The sequence below is a fragment of the Propithecus coquereli genome, unplaced genomic scaffold (genome assembly GCF_000956105.1).
Source record: "Propithecus coquereli isolate 6110/MARCELLA unplaced genomic scaffold, Pcoq_1.0 Scaffold42, whole genome shotgun sequence".
NCBI lineage: Eukaryota > Metazoa > Chordata > Mammalia > Primates > Indriidae > Propithecus > Propithecus coquereli.
The window spans coordinates 9,512,248-9,536,005 of NW_012149952.1; the positions used below are offsets into that span (position 1 = coordinate 9,512,248).

Below are 23,758 nucleotides of genomic sequence, written 5' to 3' on the forward strand. Positions count from 1 at the left end.
CTAAATAAATGTAAAGACATTCCATGTTCATATATTGGAAGATGTAAATATTGTCAAGATGGCAATACTTGCTAAGTGATCTACAGATTTAACACAATCCTTATCAGAATCCCAGTTGTATTCTTTGTAGAAAATTCCAAGGTGCTCATAAAATTCATATGGAATGGCAAGGGACCTCGAATAGCCAGAACAATCTTGAAAAGAAGGACAAAGTTGGAAAACTCACATTTCCCATTTTTAAAACTTACTATAAAACCACAGTATTCAAAGCAGTGTGAAACCAGCATAATGATAGACATATGGGTAAATGAAACAGAATTGAAAATAAACCCCATACATTTATGGTCAATTGACTTTTGACAAGGGTGCCAAGGCAATTCAATGGGAAAAGAATAGTCTTTTCAAACAAATGGAGCTGAGACAACAGGATATCCACATGCAAAAGAATGAAGTTGTACACTTGCCTCATACCATATACAAAACTTAGCTCAAAATGGATCATAGACCTGTATATAAGAGGTAAATCTATAAAACTCTTAGAAGAAATCATAGGTGTAAATCTTTATGACCTTGGATTAGGCAATGGTTTCTTAGATATGGCACATAAATAAACAGATAAATTGGACTTCATCAAAATTATAAACCTGTGTTTTGAAAGACATTATCAGGAAAGTGAAAAGACATCCCAGAATATATGAGAAAATATTTGCAAATCATATATCTGATAAGGGTCTAGTATCCAGAACATGTAAATAATTCTTACAATTCAACAACAAAATGACAAAATAGCCCAGTTTACAAATTAAGATCTTAATAGACTTTTCACCAAAGAAGATCTGGCCAATAAGCACACAAAATTAACTCAACATCATTAGCCACTAGGGAAACGCAAATTAAAACCATAATGGGATACCACTTAAAACCCACTGTGATGGCTGTAACAAAAAAACAATAACAATTGTTGGTAGGGATGTGGAAAAATTGGAACCCTCATACATTGTTGGCAGGAAAGTAAAATGGCTCAGCTACAGCACTGGAAAACAGTTTGGCAGTTCTTCAAGAGGTAAATATAGAGTTATCATATGACCCACAATTCTACTTCTAGGTATATTCTCAAGAGAAATGAAAACATATGTCCACACAAAGATCTGTGCACACATGTTCATAACAACACTATTCATAATAACCAAGAAGGGAATAAACCTAAATGTCCATCAACTGATAATGGATAAACAAAATGTGGTATACACATACAATGGAATATTATTCAGCCATAAAAAATAATGAAGTAGTGATCTAAGCTACAACATGGACAAACCTTAAAAACATTCTAAGTGAAAGATGCCAGATGCAAAAGGTCATATATTGTATGATTCCATTTATATGAAATGTCCTAAGCAGACAAACCTATAGAGACAAAAAATATATCAGGGTTGCCAGGGGCAGGGGAGAAGAGGGAATGGGGAATAATGGCTAAATGGTAAAGAGTTTCTTTGGGTATGATAAAAATGTTCTAATATTGATTGTGGTGATGGTTGCACAACTCTATGAATATGTTAAAAGATCACTGAGTTGTATACTTTAAATAGTTGAATTGGTGAATTGTACTCTATGTGAATTATATCTCCATAATGCTGTTTTAAAAAGAAGTAATGAGGTATAATTTACCACTAACCCAATGGGAACAAAGGATTGAATTTGAAATTAAATTGATGTAAAAGTAAAAGATGCTCCAGACAATGAACTATTATTCAATACTAAAAAGAAATGAACTATCTAGCCATGAAAAGACATGGAGGAACATTAAAGGCATATTATTAAGTGAAAGAAGCCAATCTGAAAACTGTATTATTCCAACTATATGACATTCTGGAAAAGGCAAAAGCATGGAGACAGTAGAAAGATCAGTGGTTGCCAGGGGAGTGGGGAGGGAGGGATGAACAGGTAGAACACAGAGGATTTTTAAAGCAGTGAAATGATTCTGTATGATGTTGTAATGGTAGATACATGTCATTAAACATTTGTCAAAACTTAATGAATGTACCACACAAAGAGTGAAACCTAATGTAAACTGTGGACTTTAGGTGATAATGATGTGTCAATGCAGGCTCGTCAATGGTAAAAAATGGACCACTTTGGTAGGAGATGCTGATAGTGGGGGAAGCTGTGTGTGTGTGTAGGGGCAGAGGTATATGGGAAAACTCGGGAATTTCTGTTCAATTTTGCTGTGAACCTAAAAGGGCTCTAAAAAGAAAGTCTATTATAAGACAAAAAAGGCCAAAAAATAAGTAAAAGATGCACTGTCTTTCTTACACTCCTGATTTTGTGGGTGGAGATTCATGTTCTCTATACCCCTAATGGCTCCTCACTATCCCAAGGAAGAACTCCATACCATTTCAGCTTGATTTAAGAGAAAAATTAAATGCCTACTCTATGTAAGACATTGTATACTAGGGGATGAAGAGAGGAGAATGGTATTTTCACATGCTAAAACTAATGTTTGATTTAAGAAAATGGCAAGTGAGTCATAATTGAGATAAAATGTGTTTTCCTGTATTTTTTAAAATCTAGAATTTGTGACATTTGTATTGTGCTAGCATAAGTGGAGCAACAATTATATTAAGTAAATACTGCAGAAGCCATGTATCTAAAAAAATCATTTTCAAAATGTTCTGACTCATTTCCTGTCTTCCTTGTACTTTCTTAAATTCCTTTCACTTCCCCATCGTTGCTTTCTTTCTTTCCTTTTTATTAAAGAAACAGTGTGATAACCAAATCCCCAAATCAGAAAGGTAGTTATCGTGCATTATAAAGGGGGAAAGGCTCTGACTAGGCAAGATAGATAAGAATAGACAAGAAAATTTAGGGGTCTAATAAAAGGATAATAACTAAAACAAGGGGACATCATTAAATTATTCCAAAGATATATAATAGGCATCTATTCATTTTTATACCAAAACTAAGTTTAATCATCATTTAACAGTGGTACCCAGCAAAAGCAATTTAGCATTATACTGCAAAATTCACACTCTAAAACAAAGGAGCCATAAACACAGCTTGAATCTTCCCTCTGCTCCCAAGGATTTCAACACTAAACCCGAGCAAAAGAAGATGAATGCTAAAAATCCCCATGGGGAATCCAGATATATCACACTGCCCTTTATTCATGAGTCGTCTGTGAAGACCACTGTGAGCAGTTAGAAAACTTGTATTCAACGTGGTCTGTTTGGCTGGGAATCAATCTACCCAAACATCTGGGGGGACGTGATTGATTCTCCTGGTTATTAGTGGCAAAGGTTGGGCAAATGGAAGCAGAGGCCGACAGCCATACAGGCTGAATAAACTTGTTCAGAGACACACCAACTCTGAATTCAAAGACTAGTAGGAACTTTAGTAGGAGAAGTGTGGAGTACCTAGATAAGCAGCCTCACTGGAAAAAGCCATCCTAACATTAGAAAAAGAATTCAGAAACTCTGTTGCAGCCCCACTGGTTTAGTTTTTTGAAACAGGTTCCTGATACAGTAGTCCTCCCTTATTGGTGGTTCACTGTCCATGGTTTTAATTACCCGTGGTGCAGTACAATAAGGTATTTTGAGAGAAAGAGAGAGAGAGAGAGTGAGAGAGCAAGAGAGAGAGAGAGAGAGAGAGAGATATCACATTCACATAGTTTTTTTTTTTTTTTAATTTCAGTCTCTTACAGGGGTACAAATGTTTAGGTTACATATATGGCCCTTGCCCCACCCAAGTCAGAGCTTCAAGCATGTCCATCCCCCAGATGGTGTGCACTGCACCCATTAGGTGTGAATATATCCATCCCCTCCTTCCCCCTCCCACCTGCCCAACACCCGATGAATGTTACTACTATATGTGCACATAAGTGATGATCAGTTAGTATCAATTTGATGGCAAGTACATGTGGTGCTTGTTTTTCCATTCTTGTGACACTTCACTTAGTAGAATGGGCTCCAGCTCTATCCAGAATAGTACAAGAGGTGTTAGTTCACCATATGTTTTTGTGGCTGAGTAGTACTCCATGGTATACATATACCACGTTTTATTAATCCACTCACGTATTGATGGACACTTGGGTTGTTTCCACATATGTTTTATTATAGTATATCATTATATTTGTTCTATTTTATTACTTCTTGTCGTTAATCTCTTACTGTGCCTAACATATAAATTAAACTTTATCACAGGTACATATGTATAGGAAAAAACATAGTATATATAGAGTTTGGTACTATCAATGGTTTAAGGCATCCACTGGGGGTCTTGGAACATATCTTCCATGAACAAGGGGGACTAGTGTATTTGTGTTGCCAGCTCCTGGCATAGGGCCTTTGTCACAGAAGCTTGGTAAATATTTGCCAATGATGGTGCTGCTAATGAGTGGACCCCAAAAATGAATGCCCCCATATGAAGGAAGGCCTAAAGAGGCTACTTTGCCTCATAGCAGATGAAATGCATCATGTTACATGTCAGATTTTACAGTGCTATCATGTGCTGGACATTGTTGCTAATCTTCATAGTTCTATGGGGTTGGGATTTTTATTCCCATTCTATAGAGGAAGAAGCTAAGGCTCATGGAGATTATACAACATGCCCAGGGTCACTAAAATAAGGAATGCTTGAGTAGAGATTCACATCCTAACTCCTGAAGCCCATGTTCTTTCTACTACATCACAGAACTTTTTCTTACTCTGCTCCTTGTAATGCCAAGCCAACCCATTCCTGTGTAGGGTATTGATCCAGCTTTCCATCTTGAAAGCTTTGCTCTTAAAAATCTCTCTGGTGCCATTAAAAATGAATGTTGTAATTTATTATTCCTGGTATCTCATAGATTCTTTGGTCAATGATAACCAGAGCTAAGACAATTCTGAATGGGGCCTTTCAGAGCAGGGCAGTTTCAGTCAGGCATTAATTGTTTTTAAATCAATGTATTACAGATTTAGGAGAAATGGTGGGAGAGGAAACAGACTTTAAAACTTGATAAACACAGATGTGTGAGGGAAATGTTTCCACCAGTGTGTATCCTTTCACCCTCTGCGATCTAGAAATTGTTAACATCCTTTTCATACTGATAGAAAATCTAACATGGATTCTGAAGCTTCTATCTGTCAAGTTTGATTATATCACTTTGTCGCAATTAATACTTTATTTTCAATCAGAGAAAGGACACTAGTTTAGTTTTCTGCTTTTTTGTCTAGAGTACTTTATTTCTAGAAAACTTGTAAAAAGATGATTTAAAGTATTTGAAAGTTTTAAAAAATCTGTTAGGAGGTTGCTACAGTCAAGAAAATCATTCATTTTGTATTAAGAATTTGTTAAAGGAAATGAACAGTTGAGTAAATCAGAAACTCAAGTAATAAGGAACTCCTTCCATATTTGGAAAGAGATAATTAAAGTATTTAATGCAGAATAAGAAAGCCACAGAGCTTGGTATTTTACCATTCTTTGGATTTCTGACCTGAGAAAGAGAAAATGTAGGTGCCATATATCTTTTAAAAATAAGCTCAACAAGAATGGATTTTTTTGAAAAAGGGTAAATAAAATAGGTCTGATCCTGGGGGAGGCCTGAGCTCCAAGCAGATTTAGAAAAATCTAATTAGGATTAATTAATACAACTATCAGGAAGAGCAGAGAAGAAAAGCTAAGTCCATTGGAAGTTTCTATGCAATTCTAAAGGCCACATGTAAGCAAAAGGATGAATAATAACTGAGAGAGTGGGTAAGAACGAAAGACCCTTAGAACTTCTGGCTCCCCATCCTGCCTCATTCCCATTCACTGAATCAGCTTGCATCCATCTGCAGACAAGGCCAGGCCACGACCATATATTCTAAGACTGGATCTGGCCCCCAGCAGGAGATGCACCCCCGGGAGCTCCTGCAGTAGACAGCAGCTGAAGTGGCCTCATAGCTGGCACCTACTTCCAAGTCTCTCTGCTTCAGTTCTTTAACCAGGAAAACAGTAGTAATGATAATCCCTTTCTCATTAGAATTGTTGTAAACATGGCACGTGCTTAGTACATAATCACTCATTATCATGGTCTATCTCATTGTATAGATTAAGAAACAGACACCAAGAAGTTGCTTTTCCAAAGCCACTAGCCCGTGTCAGCACGAGGCAGGGATCCTACATCAAAATTCTGATTCCTGAACTGATGTTCTTTACGCCTTATAATGCATAGGAGGTAATTTCATCAGGTCTCACCTACACTTATTTCTCCCTATAAATGCATCACATTGAGATCTACCTTCCTCGATAACCCTTTTGGAGGGTTTTCTGGTGGTTAATAATTTTGCCAAGTGAAATGAGTTTGTTTCTCAAGAGAGGGAACACATTAGAGAACTAGAAGAAACAGAAATGGGCTTCCTGTGATGATTGAACCATAATCACACATCCTTCACTCTAACCCGAGTACAGGGCCTGAATTAACAAGGCACAGAGCACACAGAGCAAGGTACTATTTTGAAGGAGAGGGAAAAGGGATGGGCTTAGAGTAGGGGTCAGCCAGAGGTGGGGAACAGGCAGCTGGAATAAAAGGGCAGAAGCTTTCCAAAAGCACTCAGAGGAATTATTTGACAAACACTATGTTCTTAGATTTCATCCCACGAAACTGAGCCTTTAACTTAGATCTCTGATCATTCATAATTTTTCTGGAAGGATAAGAGAAATTCATACCCAGAACTCAGAAATATGTATATGTTGATGAGCTGATTTCTGTGCCAAATCAAAGTCTCCTTCAGCTCTACTACATGATATTTAATGATAAAAATAATTCAAAGCATAGGCTTGGGTTAAAAAAGGAGAATCTGTCTATTAACTATTAATATGTAAGAATACCAAGAACAACATTTAAAAAGTCATATACCATATATAATTTTTTTCTTTGTAAAAAAAGATAGGACATTAACTTTGAACAGTACTTGGGCTGCATGTTTTATGAGGTTTATTTGTGCTGCATATCTTTGATGGGCTCTATTTGTGGCTAAAAGTACAAACATACTGATTACAATCACTCTTTTTTACATTTAGGAACAAAATTAATTATCTGTAAAAAGCAGAAAGGCTTAGATAGACTCTCAGTCAGTAAATGATAATAGACAGCACCCAAATATGACTCTGCTTCCTACTTTATCTGTTTTAAGCATTCTGAGTGGAATGAAAAGGGGAAAAATTAATTCACTTTCTGAATATTCTTCAGAAAGGATTTGAATTGGGTAATAAGGAGGCAGCATCAATCCTCCCCCAACCCCCATATGAAATACGAAAGCAGCCTTGCTGGATTATGTACTTCCCAAAGGGACATTTTAAAAGGACATTAAGAAATCTGTACTTTCAAAAAAACAAAGGTTATTTGTTTTTACCCCATTAACATTTCCCCCAACAAGAAATGGAATGGCAAACCACTGTAAGAACTAGCGCAGTGCCCAGCACTCAGCACCCTGCAAATCCTGGCTGCTGGTAATGATGAGGTTTGTATTTTACCTTATAAAGGCTTCAACATGCTGGAAGACATTTTCTCAGAATTCCCTTATCTTGGCCTTTTGTAAAATTCTTTGTTATAGCAAATATTAAAATATTCCCCTTGAGGAAATTACTACACTATGGTGCAACTTCATCAAAAAATGTTTCCTTGATGTTCAAAATATGTTTTCCATTTTTAAGGTGGGGACAAGAGAATTGGTCCTTTTAAGAAACAGTCCAAGTCAGAAAGCACTTTCTATGACAAACCTGAGCAAGATAGCAAAATGCATAGGCATGAGAGTTCAGCGAGCCAAGGTTACCTGTGGTGCTATTGTGAGTGAATGAGGTAGCACTACATTTGCCAAGAGTAACCTTTTTCCAAGTGGAGAAAAAAGGAATCACAGAGAAATCACAGTGTACGTGACTATGTTTTCTGAGGCGTTTCAGCTTTTGTAATGAAGACAGCAAGTATCCAGGGGCTTTTCTGCCCCCACGAGGTAGGAGGATACTTTCACTGTACCCTAATTCCCTGGCTGACCAACATTAACAAAGGGCATTTTGGATTCCTTTACTGTCATGCCAGGAGCATATGGGTTCTCAGACTATCAGGCCATAGGGAGGTCTTCTTGGACTTCTGCCCACTTGGGCAAATATCCCTGACTTTCTAACTTTTCTGAATATGCTCTAAGGACAAATTAGTCCTCTACTCACTCCCAGCAGACCTGGATAAGCATCTGCTTGCTGCTGTATGGTTATCACATGCTTCACCTTAGAAGTGCCGTGAAAGAGCAAACTTCCTTCAGCCAAGTCACTTAAGCAACACAAAACTCCCAACCCCAGAGCCTGAACAAGCAAGAGGAAACAGAGAGCTTAGAGACCACAAGAGAGCACAATAGAGTAGTAGCTGGGGACCCAAAGTAGCAGAGCTTACTCCTAATGAGAGGCAGCAATCAGGTGTCCCTTTGATACTTTCTTTTTAAAGTATTCTCTCAAGAGCTGAGAAAACTGCCACTGTTCTGTCTTGGGATGTGCCTTCTGCTACCCTCCAACAGGTGACACACAGCCCTGCCTTTTGACCAACCAGTCAGGGCCAAGCTAATTATCTTCTACTAACTCCTAATTTCCTTGCCTGATCCTCCAAAAGCATTGAGAACTTGAAAGGTTCTTGCAGTCATCCAAGGGTGGGGGCCATGTGTTGGAAGACAGTTCTCCATGGATTTCTTGTGCTTCTGCAGGGCTTAGAAGCAGAGGCATGGACTTCCCTTTCTTCCAGACTATCTTTTTCAAGTATCTTTGTATACTGAACAGCCTTGGAAGATAGATAGCGTTTTCCTTCAGAGAAAAGAGCAGGCAGGCTTGCTACCTATTACAAAAGATTTGAGTTCCCTAAGCTCAAAGTTCCTATCCTATAATGAAACTCATTGTATGTGCAGGAGTCGTCCAGCTCTTTGCCTTACCCTGTGGGAACTGGGACTCGAGGATCTGGCACAAATGCTGATACTCTGACTAATGCTACCGCTGTGAGAAATAAACTGTCCTTCATCTCTAACTCAGGAGTCTTGTGCCTTTAACTAGCAGCCATGAAACTGCAGCACGCTAATTTGTTAGCTTGCAGTTAGGGCAAAATCTCAGATCCTTTACAGTTCTTGAGGATGTGTTCCTGCTACAGCATTCCATTGACCACAAAAAAGAGGAAAAATTTATTCTTAAAGATTCAGAACATATAAACAAGTGGTAATTGTGCCGCCACTTCTTGTCAAGGCAAAGGCGAGCAATTCTAGATTCATGAATAGCCCATCTAATATCCTAATATGACCCATAATATATATATAATTTCAGGATGAAACATTTAAAAAAGCTTCCCTATGTGACCACTTTTTGAAACTTGCCCTGAAGTTAACATTTAGTGCCTAAATGGTGGTTCCATTTTTAAAATTTGTATTCTTTCAATAAATAGGTAATCCATATTTAAAAACTATAATTTTTCTCCACAGAAATCACCAAAGCTATATTGATGGTGAATGAAAAAGGATGGCAGCCTATGAATATTTTTTTCTTTCCAGAAATGGGCCTCATGAAAATAAAGTTGTTTACCACAGTTCTAGATGTTGACCTGCAGACACTAATTAGGTAGTGAGCCATTTACTTGTTTTTATCACTTTCAAATCACTTGGTACTGAAAACAGCTTGTATGAATTCAGACAAAGTATCTCTATCTGAGACTGAAAAATGAAAGTCCAAAGTGATAGCACAGAGAGAAAAACACTGACATTTTGACACCTGAGAAATAACCCCAGCCTTCAAAAGCGGAGAGGAAGGTAGGGCTAATCTTGGAAATTCTGATGAGTTACAGTCACACAGACAGCAAAATATAAGAGTTTGATAGAGTGAATTATTATCGAGGATCAACAGAGACTCTTCCCCAGAGCTTCCTACCACACATAAATAAATACTGACTTCAGAAATCCTAGGAAAGGAAATGGATATACTTTGATACTAGAGTATGTTAGGTTCTCAGTAAGCAATGCTACTACTAAGGACACTCTATAATGGAGATCTGCATGTACTTTAAATGTCCAGAATCAACGGCAGATGCCTTAAAAACTATGTTTGTCTAATGGACAGATTCCCAACTTTGCAACTGGAAGGTTGCACTGGCATTGCTCACTTAGATTCTAGGCAAAGCCCTCTGACTGTGTGACTGGATCTTCCATCACCTACACAAGTATTCTTTCTTCTCCTAGAAACTACTCTGTGCCTTTAAGTGTTATGAAGACAAAAAAAAAAAAAAAAATCACATGCCTTTTAGTACCTCATTGGGAAATTCTAGGGCAAAAGTCTCTAAGGAGGGAGAATGAATTCAAAAACTGATTGTGCAGCTGGAAAAACAGTAGGGAGTAATACAGGATATTAAATAATATAATAAAAACCTACTTAGCCTGTGTTTGGGGAATGAAGATTCTGGTGAAGAGAGTGGAACTATTTGAGAGAGCAATATAAAATAATGGTTAAGAGCATGAGCTTTGGAGTCAGACAGATTCAGCTCTGAGTCCTAGCTCTGCCACCTACTAGCTGAGTGACCCCTGAGGGCAGAAACAGAGTCATGCTCATCTTTCAAGTGACTTCTTATGATCCCTGGTGTCTACCCTAGTGCTTCCATGATTATATGCTCAATGAATGTTTCTTGCAATGAATCGTATTTCGGATAGTGCTAAAATGAACATCACAATGAGAAAAGAAAGGGAGAAATACTGGTGGTAGAAAAGGTTGCAATTTTGCACAACATTCAATGAAGCATATAACAAGCCAAGGTAATGAAATTGTGGGAGAGAAAACACTGAGAAATGATGAGATGAATCAACAAAGAAAGCGTGTACATGAATGCAGGTAGAAAAATACGAGTGCACACAGCCATGTAGGGATACATGAGCAATTATTTTGGGGGCTCAAAGAAAGTAAACAAAATTATAGAAAGTTTGGGAAACTTTCTGGAAGAGGGATAAACATTCAACATGCTAATAATTACTCATTTAATAAATGGACAAATTATACATGAAATGTGCAATGGCTATGCATATAGTCCAAAGATAGGTATATGGTAAGGACAACCAAAATTGTTTTCAGAATAAAAGCAGTTGCATTTTAAGAGGAAGCTGTGGCATTCAGCAATCTGGATGTAACAATCATGCTGAAAATATATGTATTACAAACTGTACATATTTGTAGTTGCCTCAAGGTATAAGATGTGAAATTCAATAACATGCTGACAAATTTAACAGTGATGCTTTCATCGAAATATTATTAAAGACCTACTCAATACTCACTTAGGGCCAAGATATTTATCCTAGTTTGTATATTTATCCCAGTTTGCAAAATGGATCTATTTACAGTCCTGTCATTAGTATTTTCTTGGACTTTTCAGTACAAATTTTCTCTCTCTCCCTTATTTCCCCTCTCTCTCTGTCTCTCTCTCTCTCTGTCTCTCATACACACACACACACACATACACACCCGTACACACATAAATTTTCACACACTATTTTTATTCACTTCCTTTGGACTAAAGTAACATTAAGTGATCTTGGCACTTAAAAATAAGTTTAAGAGAAATCCATTTTCCATTTGGCACTTAGAACAATGTAGTAAAAATAGTACTGCACTGGCACTTAGCAGGTACTTTCCATGTTCCCGAACCTATCATTTCATTTATTCCCCGTATCTCAACCCCATTTTAGAGATGAAGAATCTGAGGTCATAGCTTTACCACTAACTGTTTGTGGAACTTAGGCCATTCACTTCCAACCTCTGGGCCTTATTTTATCTTCCAAATTAGGTGGCTGGATTTGCTCCCAAGGGAACATCATAATCAACTGAGGCACTTTTTAAATGACAAATTCTCTGACCTCTCCACAAACCTATGGTATCAGAATCTCCAGGGGTGGACGCCAGGAAAATGTTTAACAAATTCCCAGGTGGTTGTGATGATGAACCAGGTTTAGGAATTGGATGCTTTATCAACTCTAGGGGTGCTGCCAGCAACAACACTCCAACATTCACTTGCATGCCTTCATTGGGTAGTCTGAAGTATTGATAACTATCCTAGGAAAAACTAAAGCACTTGCAAGCCATATAGAATTATAAAATTTAACATGACACATTCACTCCGAAGACCAAAATGACCTTCATAATATGGGGTAGATGGTAGCCCCCAAAACAACTGGGCAAAGTCTCTGTGTGGCAGACCTCATGGCACAGCTTAGAGCTAGCTAAAAAGTCTGTCCCAACAGAGCTCAGGAAGAGCATATTTTTAAAGAGGTCTCTCACTACAACTGAACCTTGAGCAGGACCAACTGGCAGGGTTTTACATTTTATCACAACAGGAAAGTGAGGGTGCTGCAGCAGAATCTCATTAATGCTTTAGTTTTAAATCAGCTTTTGCTTTGGGGCATTCTGTGGGTTTGTTAACATGAATAGAGTTCTGCAATCTACCCAGCCCTCACTTCCCCTCACCCCTATAAATGGCTCAGTCCCTTTCTGGCCTGTGTAGAGTATGGGCTGAATCACACCTGGCCAATGATTCCCTGACCCCCACCATTTGGTACATATTAGTTAGAATTGGTGATCATAAAACAGGAACAAGGCAGAATTCACATATGTTTTCTGGTTTAGTTCAGGCATTCCCTGGGGATGGCAGACTTCACGTTCTCATAACCAGCTGGGAGCTGGGAGCAATCAGGCCCTTAACGGCCAAAACAGAATGGGACTGCATCACTGAGCACCTCTTGACAGCCAAGGCCTTTTTTCCGCCCCCCCCACCGGAATGATAATGACATGAAATGTACACCCCCTGCACGCAGGCGCACATGCACGCGCAGACACACATATGCATGCATGCACCTAAAATGTAGCGGGCTTTGGTAGCCTGAAATAGCTATCCAATTTAGGTTCACTATGTGTTTGCAAAATCTTAATGGACCTTTTAGAGTGGGAGGGTCTAATGGGGGACAGACTGGTATGATGGAAAGAGTATTATATTATACTATAGCAGCAGAAGACCTTGCATTCTACTTCTGGCTCTTCCATTAATTATATAACTTTTGGCAAGTCTCCCTGAACTTTATTTCTTCATTTGTAAATCAATGGTATTGGACTAGCTAATCTCTCACAGCCCTTTCAACATTCACATTATAGTGAAATGTTCACAATGGTAAAATTTATTCAGTTGCACATCTGTCTACCAACTAAACTGTGACCTTTTCAGGACTTAAAAACTATGTATTGAGTAGTTTTGAATATCCAGCACCTAGCAAAGTGCCATGCACAAAACAGATGCTTAATAAATGTTTACTAAACAAACCTTCAAGTCTAGTGGCTGATTAAAACAGTGCACTTAATTCCTTACAAGCTCCCTACCTCATTTTTTGTGTTTAAAAGCACTAGAGGAGGATACACAATTTCAAGACCAATTATGTTGCTGTCAAATGGCCAATATCAGAGGCAACCTCTAAATACTCCTACACTCTGTATTTTAATGTTGTCTCCTTATTTTCCTCTTACTGCAAGCATTTCCACACCACAACACTCTTGCTTTGTGTCTGACACATAGTGGTCCCTCAGTCAGTATTAGGTGAATGAACATATGAATGCACTTAACGTTTCATTTTTCTAGTTCTGTGAGATTTACTTTTGCGTAAGGCCCCAGAATCTGGCCTCGAATTATAAAGCAGTCAAGGGAATAATTAGCCACTGAAGAACACCATCATTAGTTAGGACATTTCTGTTCATTTTACTATAAAATATTTTCTTAGCAAATGTGTTTTAAATGACTAACATTGTGAATGGGGCAATTAGAGCAGCTCCATAAGTAGCCATGCCGAGGGTTGTGTCATTTCTGTCCTCTTTCCTACTTTAATTCACCAAAAAAACCAATTACCCCTATTGTTTTGTACTTCCCCAGTTTAAAGACAAGGCTAAATGGCTTAATTTGCCGTCCACATTCTGGATAAGCAGTGGCTCAGAGTACACAGCAGTTGCATTGTAGAGAATCTGAGAGTGTGAGTCAACAAGGCCAATCAAGTCTGGGTTTGAATCCCAGCTCCTCCCGCTTAACTAGTTATTTTTTTAACATCTTTATTTTTTTATTTATTATTTCAGAGTATTATGGGGATACAAATGATTTGGTTACATAAATTGCTTTCATACTGTTTGAGTCAAAGTTATAAGTGTGCCCATCCCCCAGATAGTGTGCATTGTACCCATTAGGCGTAGACCTAGTGTTTGATAGATCAGTAGGTGACTATAGTTTACAATAATCTATTGTATATTTCAAAATAGCCAGAAAAGAATAATTCAAATATTTCTAGCATAAAGAAAAGAGGAATATTAAAGATGATGAATATACCAATTACACTGACTTCATCTTTTTAAATTATATGAATATATTAAATTATCACATGTACCCTGAAAATATGTGCATTATATATAAAAAAATTAATTAGCAGAAATAAAATATTTCTAAAACAGTAAAAAAAGAAAAAATACTACCTTTGTGACCTTGGGCAAGATATTTAATCTAAGATTCATTTGCTCCTGCGTAGAATGGGGACAATATTAGGATCAATCTCAAGGGTTACTGTGAAATAATATTATGTAAACTTGCCAGCACAGCACCTGAGATGTAGTAGGAGCTCAATAATGGTAGTGTAGTATATTATTCTGCCACCTCCTCCTACAAAGCTGGCAGTATTTGGTAATCAGATCCTGCCTTAGGGGGATCTGGCTGGTAGCTCTTGGCTATATGTTCTGCTCTACATTCGAAGTAGGTACTTCCTGGTTCTGTGACTAACAATGTCCGACTGAAACCAGGCAAACTGCTGCCTCACTTACAGAACGGTCCTTCCTCCAACACAACTTAGACTGGTATAACCAAGGCTATAAATACAACCACTGGAGAACATGGATGTTTGCCTTGCTTATGTTCTTGTGAGGTTTAATTAGTGGGTTCTAACTGGGTCTCTCGTGTTTAAAGTCACTACTCAAAATGGTAATGTGATATACATGATTAAAAGCACAAAAATAAAATCAGAATCAGAAAAATTGGTGATAACCAAATTAAAGGGAGACCTGATCAATTTCTGAAGCATGGCTTTTCCACTAACTATAGCTGGGTGTCCTTGGGTAAGCTGCAATTTCACTAAGCTTCAGTGTCTTCATTTATAAAATGAAGATAATGGTTCTCACCTCACAGGGTTGTCACGAAGATTATGATAACTGACGACAATAGGTAAGAATAGCGAACGTTTATTAAAGACTTACCATGTATGAGACACATGCTAAGTGCTTTAACATATGTTATTCCCTATGAAGTAGATATTCTTTTTATTTCTATTCCATGAATCAGAAAAATGAGGCTCATAAAGATAAAATGACTCCCCAACGTCCCACAGCAAGGAAGTGGGTGGGGCTGAAATTCAAAGCTGGGTTTTATGACTCCATATAGCCTGTGGTCTTTCTTTTCTTTTCATTTCTTTTTTGAGACAGGGTCTCACTCTGTCGCCCAGGCTAGAGTGCAGTGGCATCATCATAGCTCACTACAGCCTCAAACTACTGGGCTCAAGTGATCCTCCTGCCTCAGCCTCCCGGGTACCTGGGACTACAGGTGTGTACCACCATGCCTGGCTAATTTTTCTATTTCTTTGTAGAGAGGGGGTCTTTCTCCTGCTCAGGCTGGTCTCAAACTCCTGAGCTCAAACAATCTTCCTGCCTCAGCCTCCCAGACTGCTAGGATTACAGGTGTGAGCCACCATGCCCGGCCCAGCCTGTGGTCTTAATGCACTGCCTAACTCTGCGAGGTCATTCAGTTCATCTGTTATCCCTACCTACTCTCTAGTTTTTTTTTCTCATTTCTTTCCATTGGCACCTGCTTCTGACCCAGCCACCCACCCCTAAAACTCCCAGTTTCTCTGAAAACTGTAAATTAGTACTCACGGTGGTGGTCAGCTTTCCTCCATTCTTCTGGACATACTGGATGGAATCATGGATTGTCGAAAAGAGACCAAGCAATATGTTTTCCATGTCGTAGATCCTGTACATGCCATTCACAAGTTCTTCAAGAGACAGGATATATTCTCTCCAGTACTTGTCAATCTCCACCACACCTGCCATACAGCCTTGCATGACCACATTGCAGTAGCCACCACAAGGCTTAACCATCATCAGTCCCTGGCAATAAGAACAGTACCACATTCTCGTGAGCATTCGACCACAGTCCTTACTGAACTTCAGGTGATCTGTTGTGTTGATCACTTCGATTCCGAGATTCAGAGCCTGAAGGAAGATCCTAGTGACTTGCAGTGACTTGGAAACCTGGGTCATAATAAGCTTGGGGAAATTCCCAAATACTTTCAGGTCACGTCTTGCTCCTCGAAGGCACTCGTTGATGTCTAAGGCTGATTCAGGCAGGCCTGGGTTCATTAGCTGGGTATAGATGACTGGAAAGAGGCTGTCAAACAATTCATTGACCATATCATCCACATTGATGTCAGAACCCAAGATGTAGAGAGATACATCTGTGAAAAATTCACCCACAAACTCAAAAGCTTGTGGAGTCAGGCTTGGGTAGTTGTTCTTGAACATGGCATTGGTGTAGTTCTTGGCATGGCGAACAACAATTTCAAAGGCCTCTGTAAAATAGGAGATATAGAAATGTCCACAAATTAAAGCATGAAAATCCAGGGTGTAATTGAATTTGAGATCTCTCTATTGCTGTTGTGATTAAGGTCCCATTTGCCTTAAATAATTGAATCTCATTCATTTCTGGCATTGCCTCTACTCTTGCAGTTGTTTCCTCCTATAAATCAATTTTCCTTTCTGAACATGAAGTCCAAACTCTGATGTGCACATAAATTCTTAAACACACAAATTATATTTCAAATGACGGAAGCCAGGATTCAGTTAACATTTTGGCCTTTCATGAAAATATTGATTAAAAATTGGCGAAATGAGAGGTTATTTCTCTTTCTCTCATTGATTTATTCAGTTAAAAAGAAATTGTATTTCAGGACATTTCATTTTTAGAAAGAGGTAAATATTCTACAACAAACCATATACTATATAAACTCACATAACAATTTAAGTCTATTCAGCCCGGGAGGAGAGGCAAGATCTTAGCCAAGAGTGAAAGCTAGAGTGAATTTAATCATTTTTGGTAGATTTTCTCCTGATAACTTTAAAAGGAGCTATCTGGCAGATTGCCAGACCTGGAAATGGAATTTATCCACTGAATTTGTATCTGGGTGGGAAAAAATCCATGTACTTATCTATCATTTGGTATTGAAAATAACAGCTCTGGTATTTACAAGCTGAACATCTGGAGGATAACTACTAAGCTTTCTTGCTAAGTTCAGCTTTCACATGGCTTGGAAGCCTTATCTACTCTACAGAGACCACAAATTCATGATTACATCTGCTGCCCCAACTCCTTGGCATAAGACCTAATTAGTATCCTTGGTTTGAGAGACAAAGTAATAATGTCGCCATCTCATTTTCTCCAAACTGAAACATTCCAGACACAAATTATCCCAAATAATCAGAGTTTCACATTTATATGAGGGAAGGAAAAACAATCACCATAATAGGTTTTTCAAGAAATAAGAAAGAGTTTAAAAATAAAAATAACCAAGTTGCCTGAGACATTTAAAATTAACTTAGTACTTCCTTTCATTTCCTTCCAAAGTGCAAAGGTCCATGACAGATGTATTCCAAATGATGCCAATTCATGAGCCTTGAAAAATCAAATTATTACCACTTTCAGACTACTTGAGAGACTGTACTCCAACAGTTCCTTGGGATCACTTACCCCAACATTTCAGTCATCTGTAGCAGAAGTGAGCTCTAGGTTGTGCTACCACCATCTGCCCCAGATTCATCCCAAAGTAGAACATGCTCCCTATATTCTTCCCTTGGGCTTATGACATACCCAGCAATATTGAATAGATGCCAGTGTAATTCTACTGGGCTTCCAAGCCCACTAGAGAAAGTAATGAGTTTAAACAAAACTTAACTTTCTACAAAAGTTTTTGAGAATATATATGTTGGCTGTAGGTCTGAGGGCAGCGATAGTACAACTCTCACTGGGGCATACTAGTTTGTGTTGATTACTTCTACTTTGCAGTTGTGTGACTCTGGGAAAAATCTGCCTTGCTACAAGTTGTTGCATGTTCATTTGTTTGTTTTGTTTTATTTAAAACATTAAGCAATTCCTAGAAAGTTAATCCATCTTGTAACAATCCTCCAAACTCCATATGCTACTTTATTCTTAATCCTTGTATCTGAAAGTCGGATGAGGCCAAGAGATCATCTAGCCCAATACGAAGGATGAATGAATTCTTTAAAATCATCAGAAATTTGGAGATTTAAAACTATTCTTTTTAATTTCAGCTAGAAATCACTTCTTATATACTAGGCCCTGTCCTAGGTACTGGGCGTACGTAAGTGCTGGGTAGATGGAGGTAAATGATACAACATCCTTATTTTAGGAGTACTCACAAGCTATATGGTTTAGAGCTTACAAAACATTTCCAAGTATATTATGACATCTACTTTTTGCAGCAATCTTTTGAATTTGGTATTACAATTTCCATTTTATAGATGACAAAATTGAGGCTCAGCAGAGTTAAAGCATGCTCTAGGGGTCACACTGCTGCAGAGTAAAAGCAATTAACACAAACTAGTGTCTCCCAGTGACAGTTCCACTGACTTTTCCCTCAGACCTATAACCAACACACATATATCCTCAAAACCCTTGGTTAACTTCTGTTTTAAACTCATCATTTTCCCATTGTCTTCCCCTCTTTAAATGGAAGTGTACTAGAAGAAATTGTAGCCCAAAGACCAACAAAGCAAAGTCACACTTTTGCCTTTGCCTTGGGGCAGTATGAAGTAAGAGAAAGGAGCAGACTGCTGTGGAGATGCTACCCCTGTGGTTCTGAATCATCCAAGCAAAAACCTAAAATGAATTCTCTACAAGGCAAATTCTATCTTAAGTACACTGTATTCAGTCTCAAATGTGCAAAATATATGATAGGACAATTCCATAGACTGTATTATCATAACCTTTTTTTTAAACCTTTTTTTTTTAAAGCTTCTGTTACTAGCACTACTAGATCAATAGAAAAAGAAAATTACAAAAGATCATGAACTCTTCTGCAGAAAGAATAACAACAATGTATATTGCAGGGGAAAAGGGCCAGGGGGTCATATTGAACCTCAACCTCACATGGGCTCCCTGCTCCAGCTTCCACAGTTCAGAATTCACTTAGCACATCTCTGGGTTTTGCCCAGCCCCCTTACTTCTGTATCACCAAACCATAACTGCACAGGTAAATGGTCCTGGGGGACATATAGAAACCAACACTAGGTGAAAAGTGATGCTCAGCTTTTCTTGGCAACTTGAGGCTTCATGAAATGAAGTCAAGGGCTAGAATTACTACAAGAAAGTTGAGCTCATTGATTTTTTTTTGTCAGATAATAATGTACACTTCAGCTAGGGGAGGTTTTCCTCTTTCTTTCCTGGGAAGAAGTCAAAAGTTATATCCAAGAAAAATTGAAACAAACAATGTAAAATCAGAGCTATCATGAAAAATTTGGCAATGAATAGAAAATTCTATATTTTATAATATATGGAAGAATCAATTATGCAGATAAATAGATATAGCAAATTTGAGTTGAATATATATCTTCATATAGCAAGGTTTATGGATTTCTAGATACCTCCATCACCATCCTGGTCACCGCTATTTAGACATGTTCTAGTGTTGTCAATGTCCTCCTTAAATTATGGTGTTCAAAAAGGGATATAATTGCAGATGTGATTTGATAAGTAAAGTGTACAATCAGGTTATTATCTCTCCTTAACTTCTACTACTTCCCAGGCCATATAGCCTATCACTGCAGCAAATGATTGTCCTTAGTATTTGGTGCTGATGTTCCTGTATTCAGTCCCAGAGAGAAGGAAATGTGTTTTTATGGGCCTTTTCAGTAGTAAACTAGGTATTAAAAAAATAAGAGTATACTTAGGGTTGGAAGAAGAGAGGAATAAATGAACCATGAAGTCCCTTTCAAGCCCTTTAGAATAAAATAGTTCTTATAGAAGCAGGTTACTTTTTTCAAGGCAAATTTTCCAGTGCTGTAAGAATGGCAAATACTTAAAAACCTTTTATGTTTCTAGGAAACAGTGGGTTGGGCTCAAAATGGTCCTTGTTTTCAAGTGCAGTTACCTTTTTATTTATTTATTTTTTTAATTGGTCAAGTGAAGCAATGGAAACTCAGTTACCTCAATGGAAAAAAAAAACCCTATATTTATGTGGTACCTGCAAGGTACATGCCAGCATCTGTGGTGAACTTCCTCACATCTGTGCTGTTGTTCAACTTTAGCATAACCATAGGTATTTGGAATTGTTTTTATTTTACTGGTGAGAAAACTGAGACTCAGAGAGCTTAAGTGACTCACAGAAGGTAATACCTCTAGTTAAATGCCAAGGCCTGAATTTGAATATAGGTCAGTCTCCCCAGAGCCCTTGCTAATTCCAAATATGCTTCAGCCCTAAAAACTGGATGTTGAGAAACTTCTGGTTTCAACTTCAACATGTAAAGACTTTGGAAGTTGTCACTCCCATCCTCAAAAACAAGAAAATAGTTGAACAAACTGAAAATCCATGATTCTTCTTAGACCCATCAGGGAATTGCAGTCAGGCCAAGTTGCGACTCTGAAATCTGGGGAGACATGCAAATACAAGGAATCACAACTGAGCTCAGCTTACCTGAAGCAGAAGCCCCTGGAGCCATAAACTACTAGGAACATAGATAATTTTACTGAGCTGCTAAAGGGTGAATGTGGACTGGCTTGAGAGTTCAAAACTCCTGGAACCCCACACTTACGGATGCACCACACTTCCTTGGGTTTTACCTCTTGAAGCCACACAAAGTTCTCACAGTGAAGATTCAAGAAAAATTTCCTTATTCATCATGCAGGGGGAAAGAAAAAGCAATAATTTTGAAATACATCATGAGCATTCCTCCATAAAAAAAATGCCTGCTTTCCAAGGGGGACAAAATTTTACCAAAGCCTGATATACCTGGAGGAAGGGCAGTTAGATAACTATAGTCCCCTCTATCTTTCTTATCACACATAAGGAGAAAAAAGGGCTAGGAAAAACTTCTGAAGGTCACAGCCCAAGGACTTAGGCCCAGTAAAATACCGAGATTAATCATTAGAGTACAGACAACGTCCACTCCCCCTACACTCTACCACCATATCAGTAGGTCTGAAGTATAACAGCAGTTACAACTGAGAGGGCTACAAGACACAGATCCTATTTAAGAAGGAGTTCTTAGGGAAACCCCAAAACAATGGGTGACAAAAAATAAAACAAGGGCACTAGAGGAAACCGAATCTCTTGCACCTACAGCTACAGCAAACATTAAATAGCCCAGCTCCTAGCCAGATTAATATAAAACTTCACATTACAAGTCTAATTACTTCAAATTCCTGTTACTCAATATATCATGCCCTGCTTTCAACAAGCAATTACAAGCCATGTTAAAAGGCAAGGAAAACAGCCTGAAGAGACAAAGCAATTATCATAACCACATTCAGATATGGCACATATTTTGGAATTATATAAGGAATTTAAAATAACCATGATTAATATAATAAGGGTACTAATGGAATAAGAACATGCAAGAACAAATGAGTAATTAAAAGATAGAGATAGAAACTCTAAGAAATATCAAAAAATGTTAGGAATCACAAACACTAAAATAGAAATGAAGCATACCTTTTATGGGCTCATCAGTATACCAAATACAATCAAAAAAGCATCAGTGAGCTTGCAGATATGTTAATAAAACTTTCCCAAAATGAAATGAGAGAGAAAAAAAAGAATGAAAAAAATAGAAAAGAATATCCAAGAAATCTGAGAAAAATTCAAAAGGTATAAAATATGTTTAATTGTAATTTTAGAAAGAGAGAATGGAGCAGAGGAAATATTTGAAGATATAATGGCCAAGAATTTTCCAAAATGCTTGATAGACACCATTCACAGATCTCAAAAGCTCAGAGAATAAGAAGCAGGAGTAATACCAAAATATCTATTCTTAGGCATATCATATTCAAATGGCAGAAAACCAAGGACAAAGAGAAAATCTCCAGAGAAGCCAAAGAGGAAAAAAAAACCTGCCTTACTTATAGAGGAATAAGGATAAGAATTACATCAAGTTTCTCATCAGAAATTATGCACACAAAAAGAGTAAACCAAAATATTTTTAAATGTTGAAAGTAAGAAAACCCCACCAACCTAGAATTCTGTGTCCAGCAAAATTATCCTTCTAATGTAAAGGAGAGATAAAGACTTTCTCAAACAAAACTGGAGGAAATTTGTCACTAGTAGACCTGCTTTGAAAGAAAAGTTAAAAAAAATTCTTCAGGGAAGTCATATAGGTCAGGAAATCAGATCTATATAAAGAAAAGAAGATTGTTAGAAAAGGAATAATGAAGGTAAAATAAAGTCTTTTTCTTTTTCTTAATTGATCTAATAGATAAATGTTTGTTCAAAGTAACAATAACAACAATGTACTTGGTAATTATAGCATATGGATAAGCGAAATGAATGACAGTGATGTTATAAGAAATTGGAGGGAGGAATTGGGAATATTCTGTTATAAGATACGATACTAATAAAACTATAAAGTGTTATTTGAAAGTGGCTCAGAATAGTCGTAATGTATATGCAAACTTTAGGGCGACCACTAAAAAATTTTAAAAAGAAGTATAATTGTTATGCTGAGAAAGGAGAAAAATGAAATTATACAAAATGTTCAGTTAAAACCAGAGAAGGCAGAGCTAGAGAGAAAAACTTAACCAAAAAAAATTTTAAACCAAAATCAAATGAACAAAAACAAAGAACAAGTGCAATGAATTGAAAGTACTTACAAATATGGTGGATTTAATCCTATGTCAACCGTCACTTTAAATGTGAATGTTTTAAATACAAAAATTAAAAGATAGAGACTATCAAAGTGGTTATAAAAACAAGACTTAACTTTATGTTGTCTACAGGAAATACATCTTAAATATAAAGACACAAAGGGAAAGTGAAAGACATACTATGCTAACACTAGTTTAGAAAAAACTGGAGTAGCTAAATTAATTTCAGGCTAAGCATACTTTAGAAGAAGGAAAATTATCAGGGATAAAGAGAGTCACCAAATAACAAAAAAGAGGTCAGCTCTGCAAAAGGAAAAAACAAACAAACAAACAAAAACAATCCTTAATGTGTATGCACCTAACAACACAGCAACAAAATACATGAAGCAAAAACTGATATAACTGCAAGGAAAAGTATACAAATCTACTATTATAGTTGTAGCATTTAACACCTCTCTATCAGTAACTAACAAATCCATCAGGCAGAAAATTAGCAAGGATATGGTTGAACTGAATAGCCCCATCTATCAACTGGATCTAATTGACATTTATAGAATACTTCATTTATTAACAGCAGAATACACTTCTCCTCGAGCTCACATGGAACATTCACTAAGATAGACCACATTCTTGGCCATAAAATATACCTTAATGAATTTAATAGCATAAAAATCAAACAAAGAATGTTATCAAACCACAATGGATTTAAATTACAAATCATAACAGAAAGATAAGATAATCCCTAATTTCTTGGAAATTAAACATACAGGACAAAGAAGTCTCAAGAGAAATTTTTAAATATTT

General features: G+C 37.4%; 1 protein-coding gene and 1 pseudogene across 1 annotated transcript in view; one reads left to right on the top strand and one right to left on the bottom strand.

Moving 5' to 3' along the window:
- The window catches only part of GPC3 (glypican 3), a 428,110-nt gene that overhangs the window by 172,263 nt on the left and 232,089 nt on the right, over window positions 1-23,758 (bottom strand). The window contains exon 3 of the mRNA XM_012653413.1: window positions 15,958-16,652. Coding sequence (XP_012508867.1) covers window positions 15,958-16,652 — 695 coding nt within the window. The remainder of the gene's footprint in view (window positions 1-15,957; window positions 16,653-23,758) is intronic.
- Window positions 18,474-23,758, top strand: part of LOC105817502 — an 8,137-nt pseudogene continuing 2,852 nt past the window's right edge.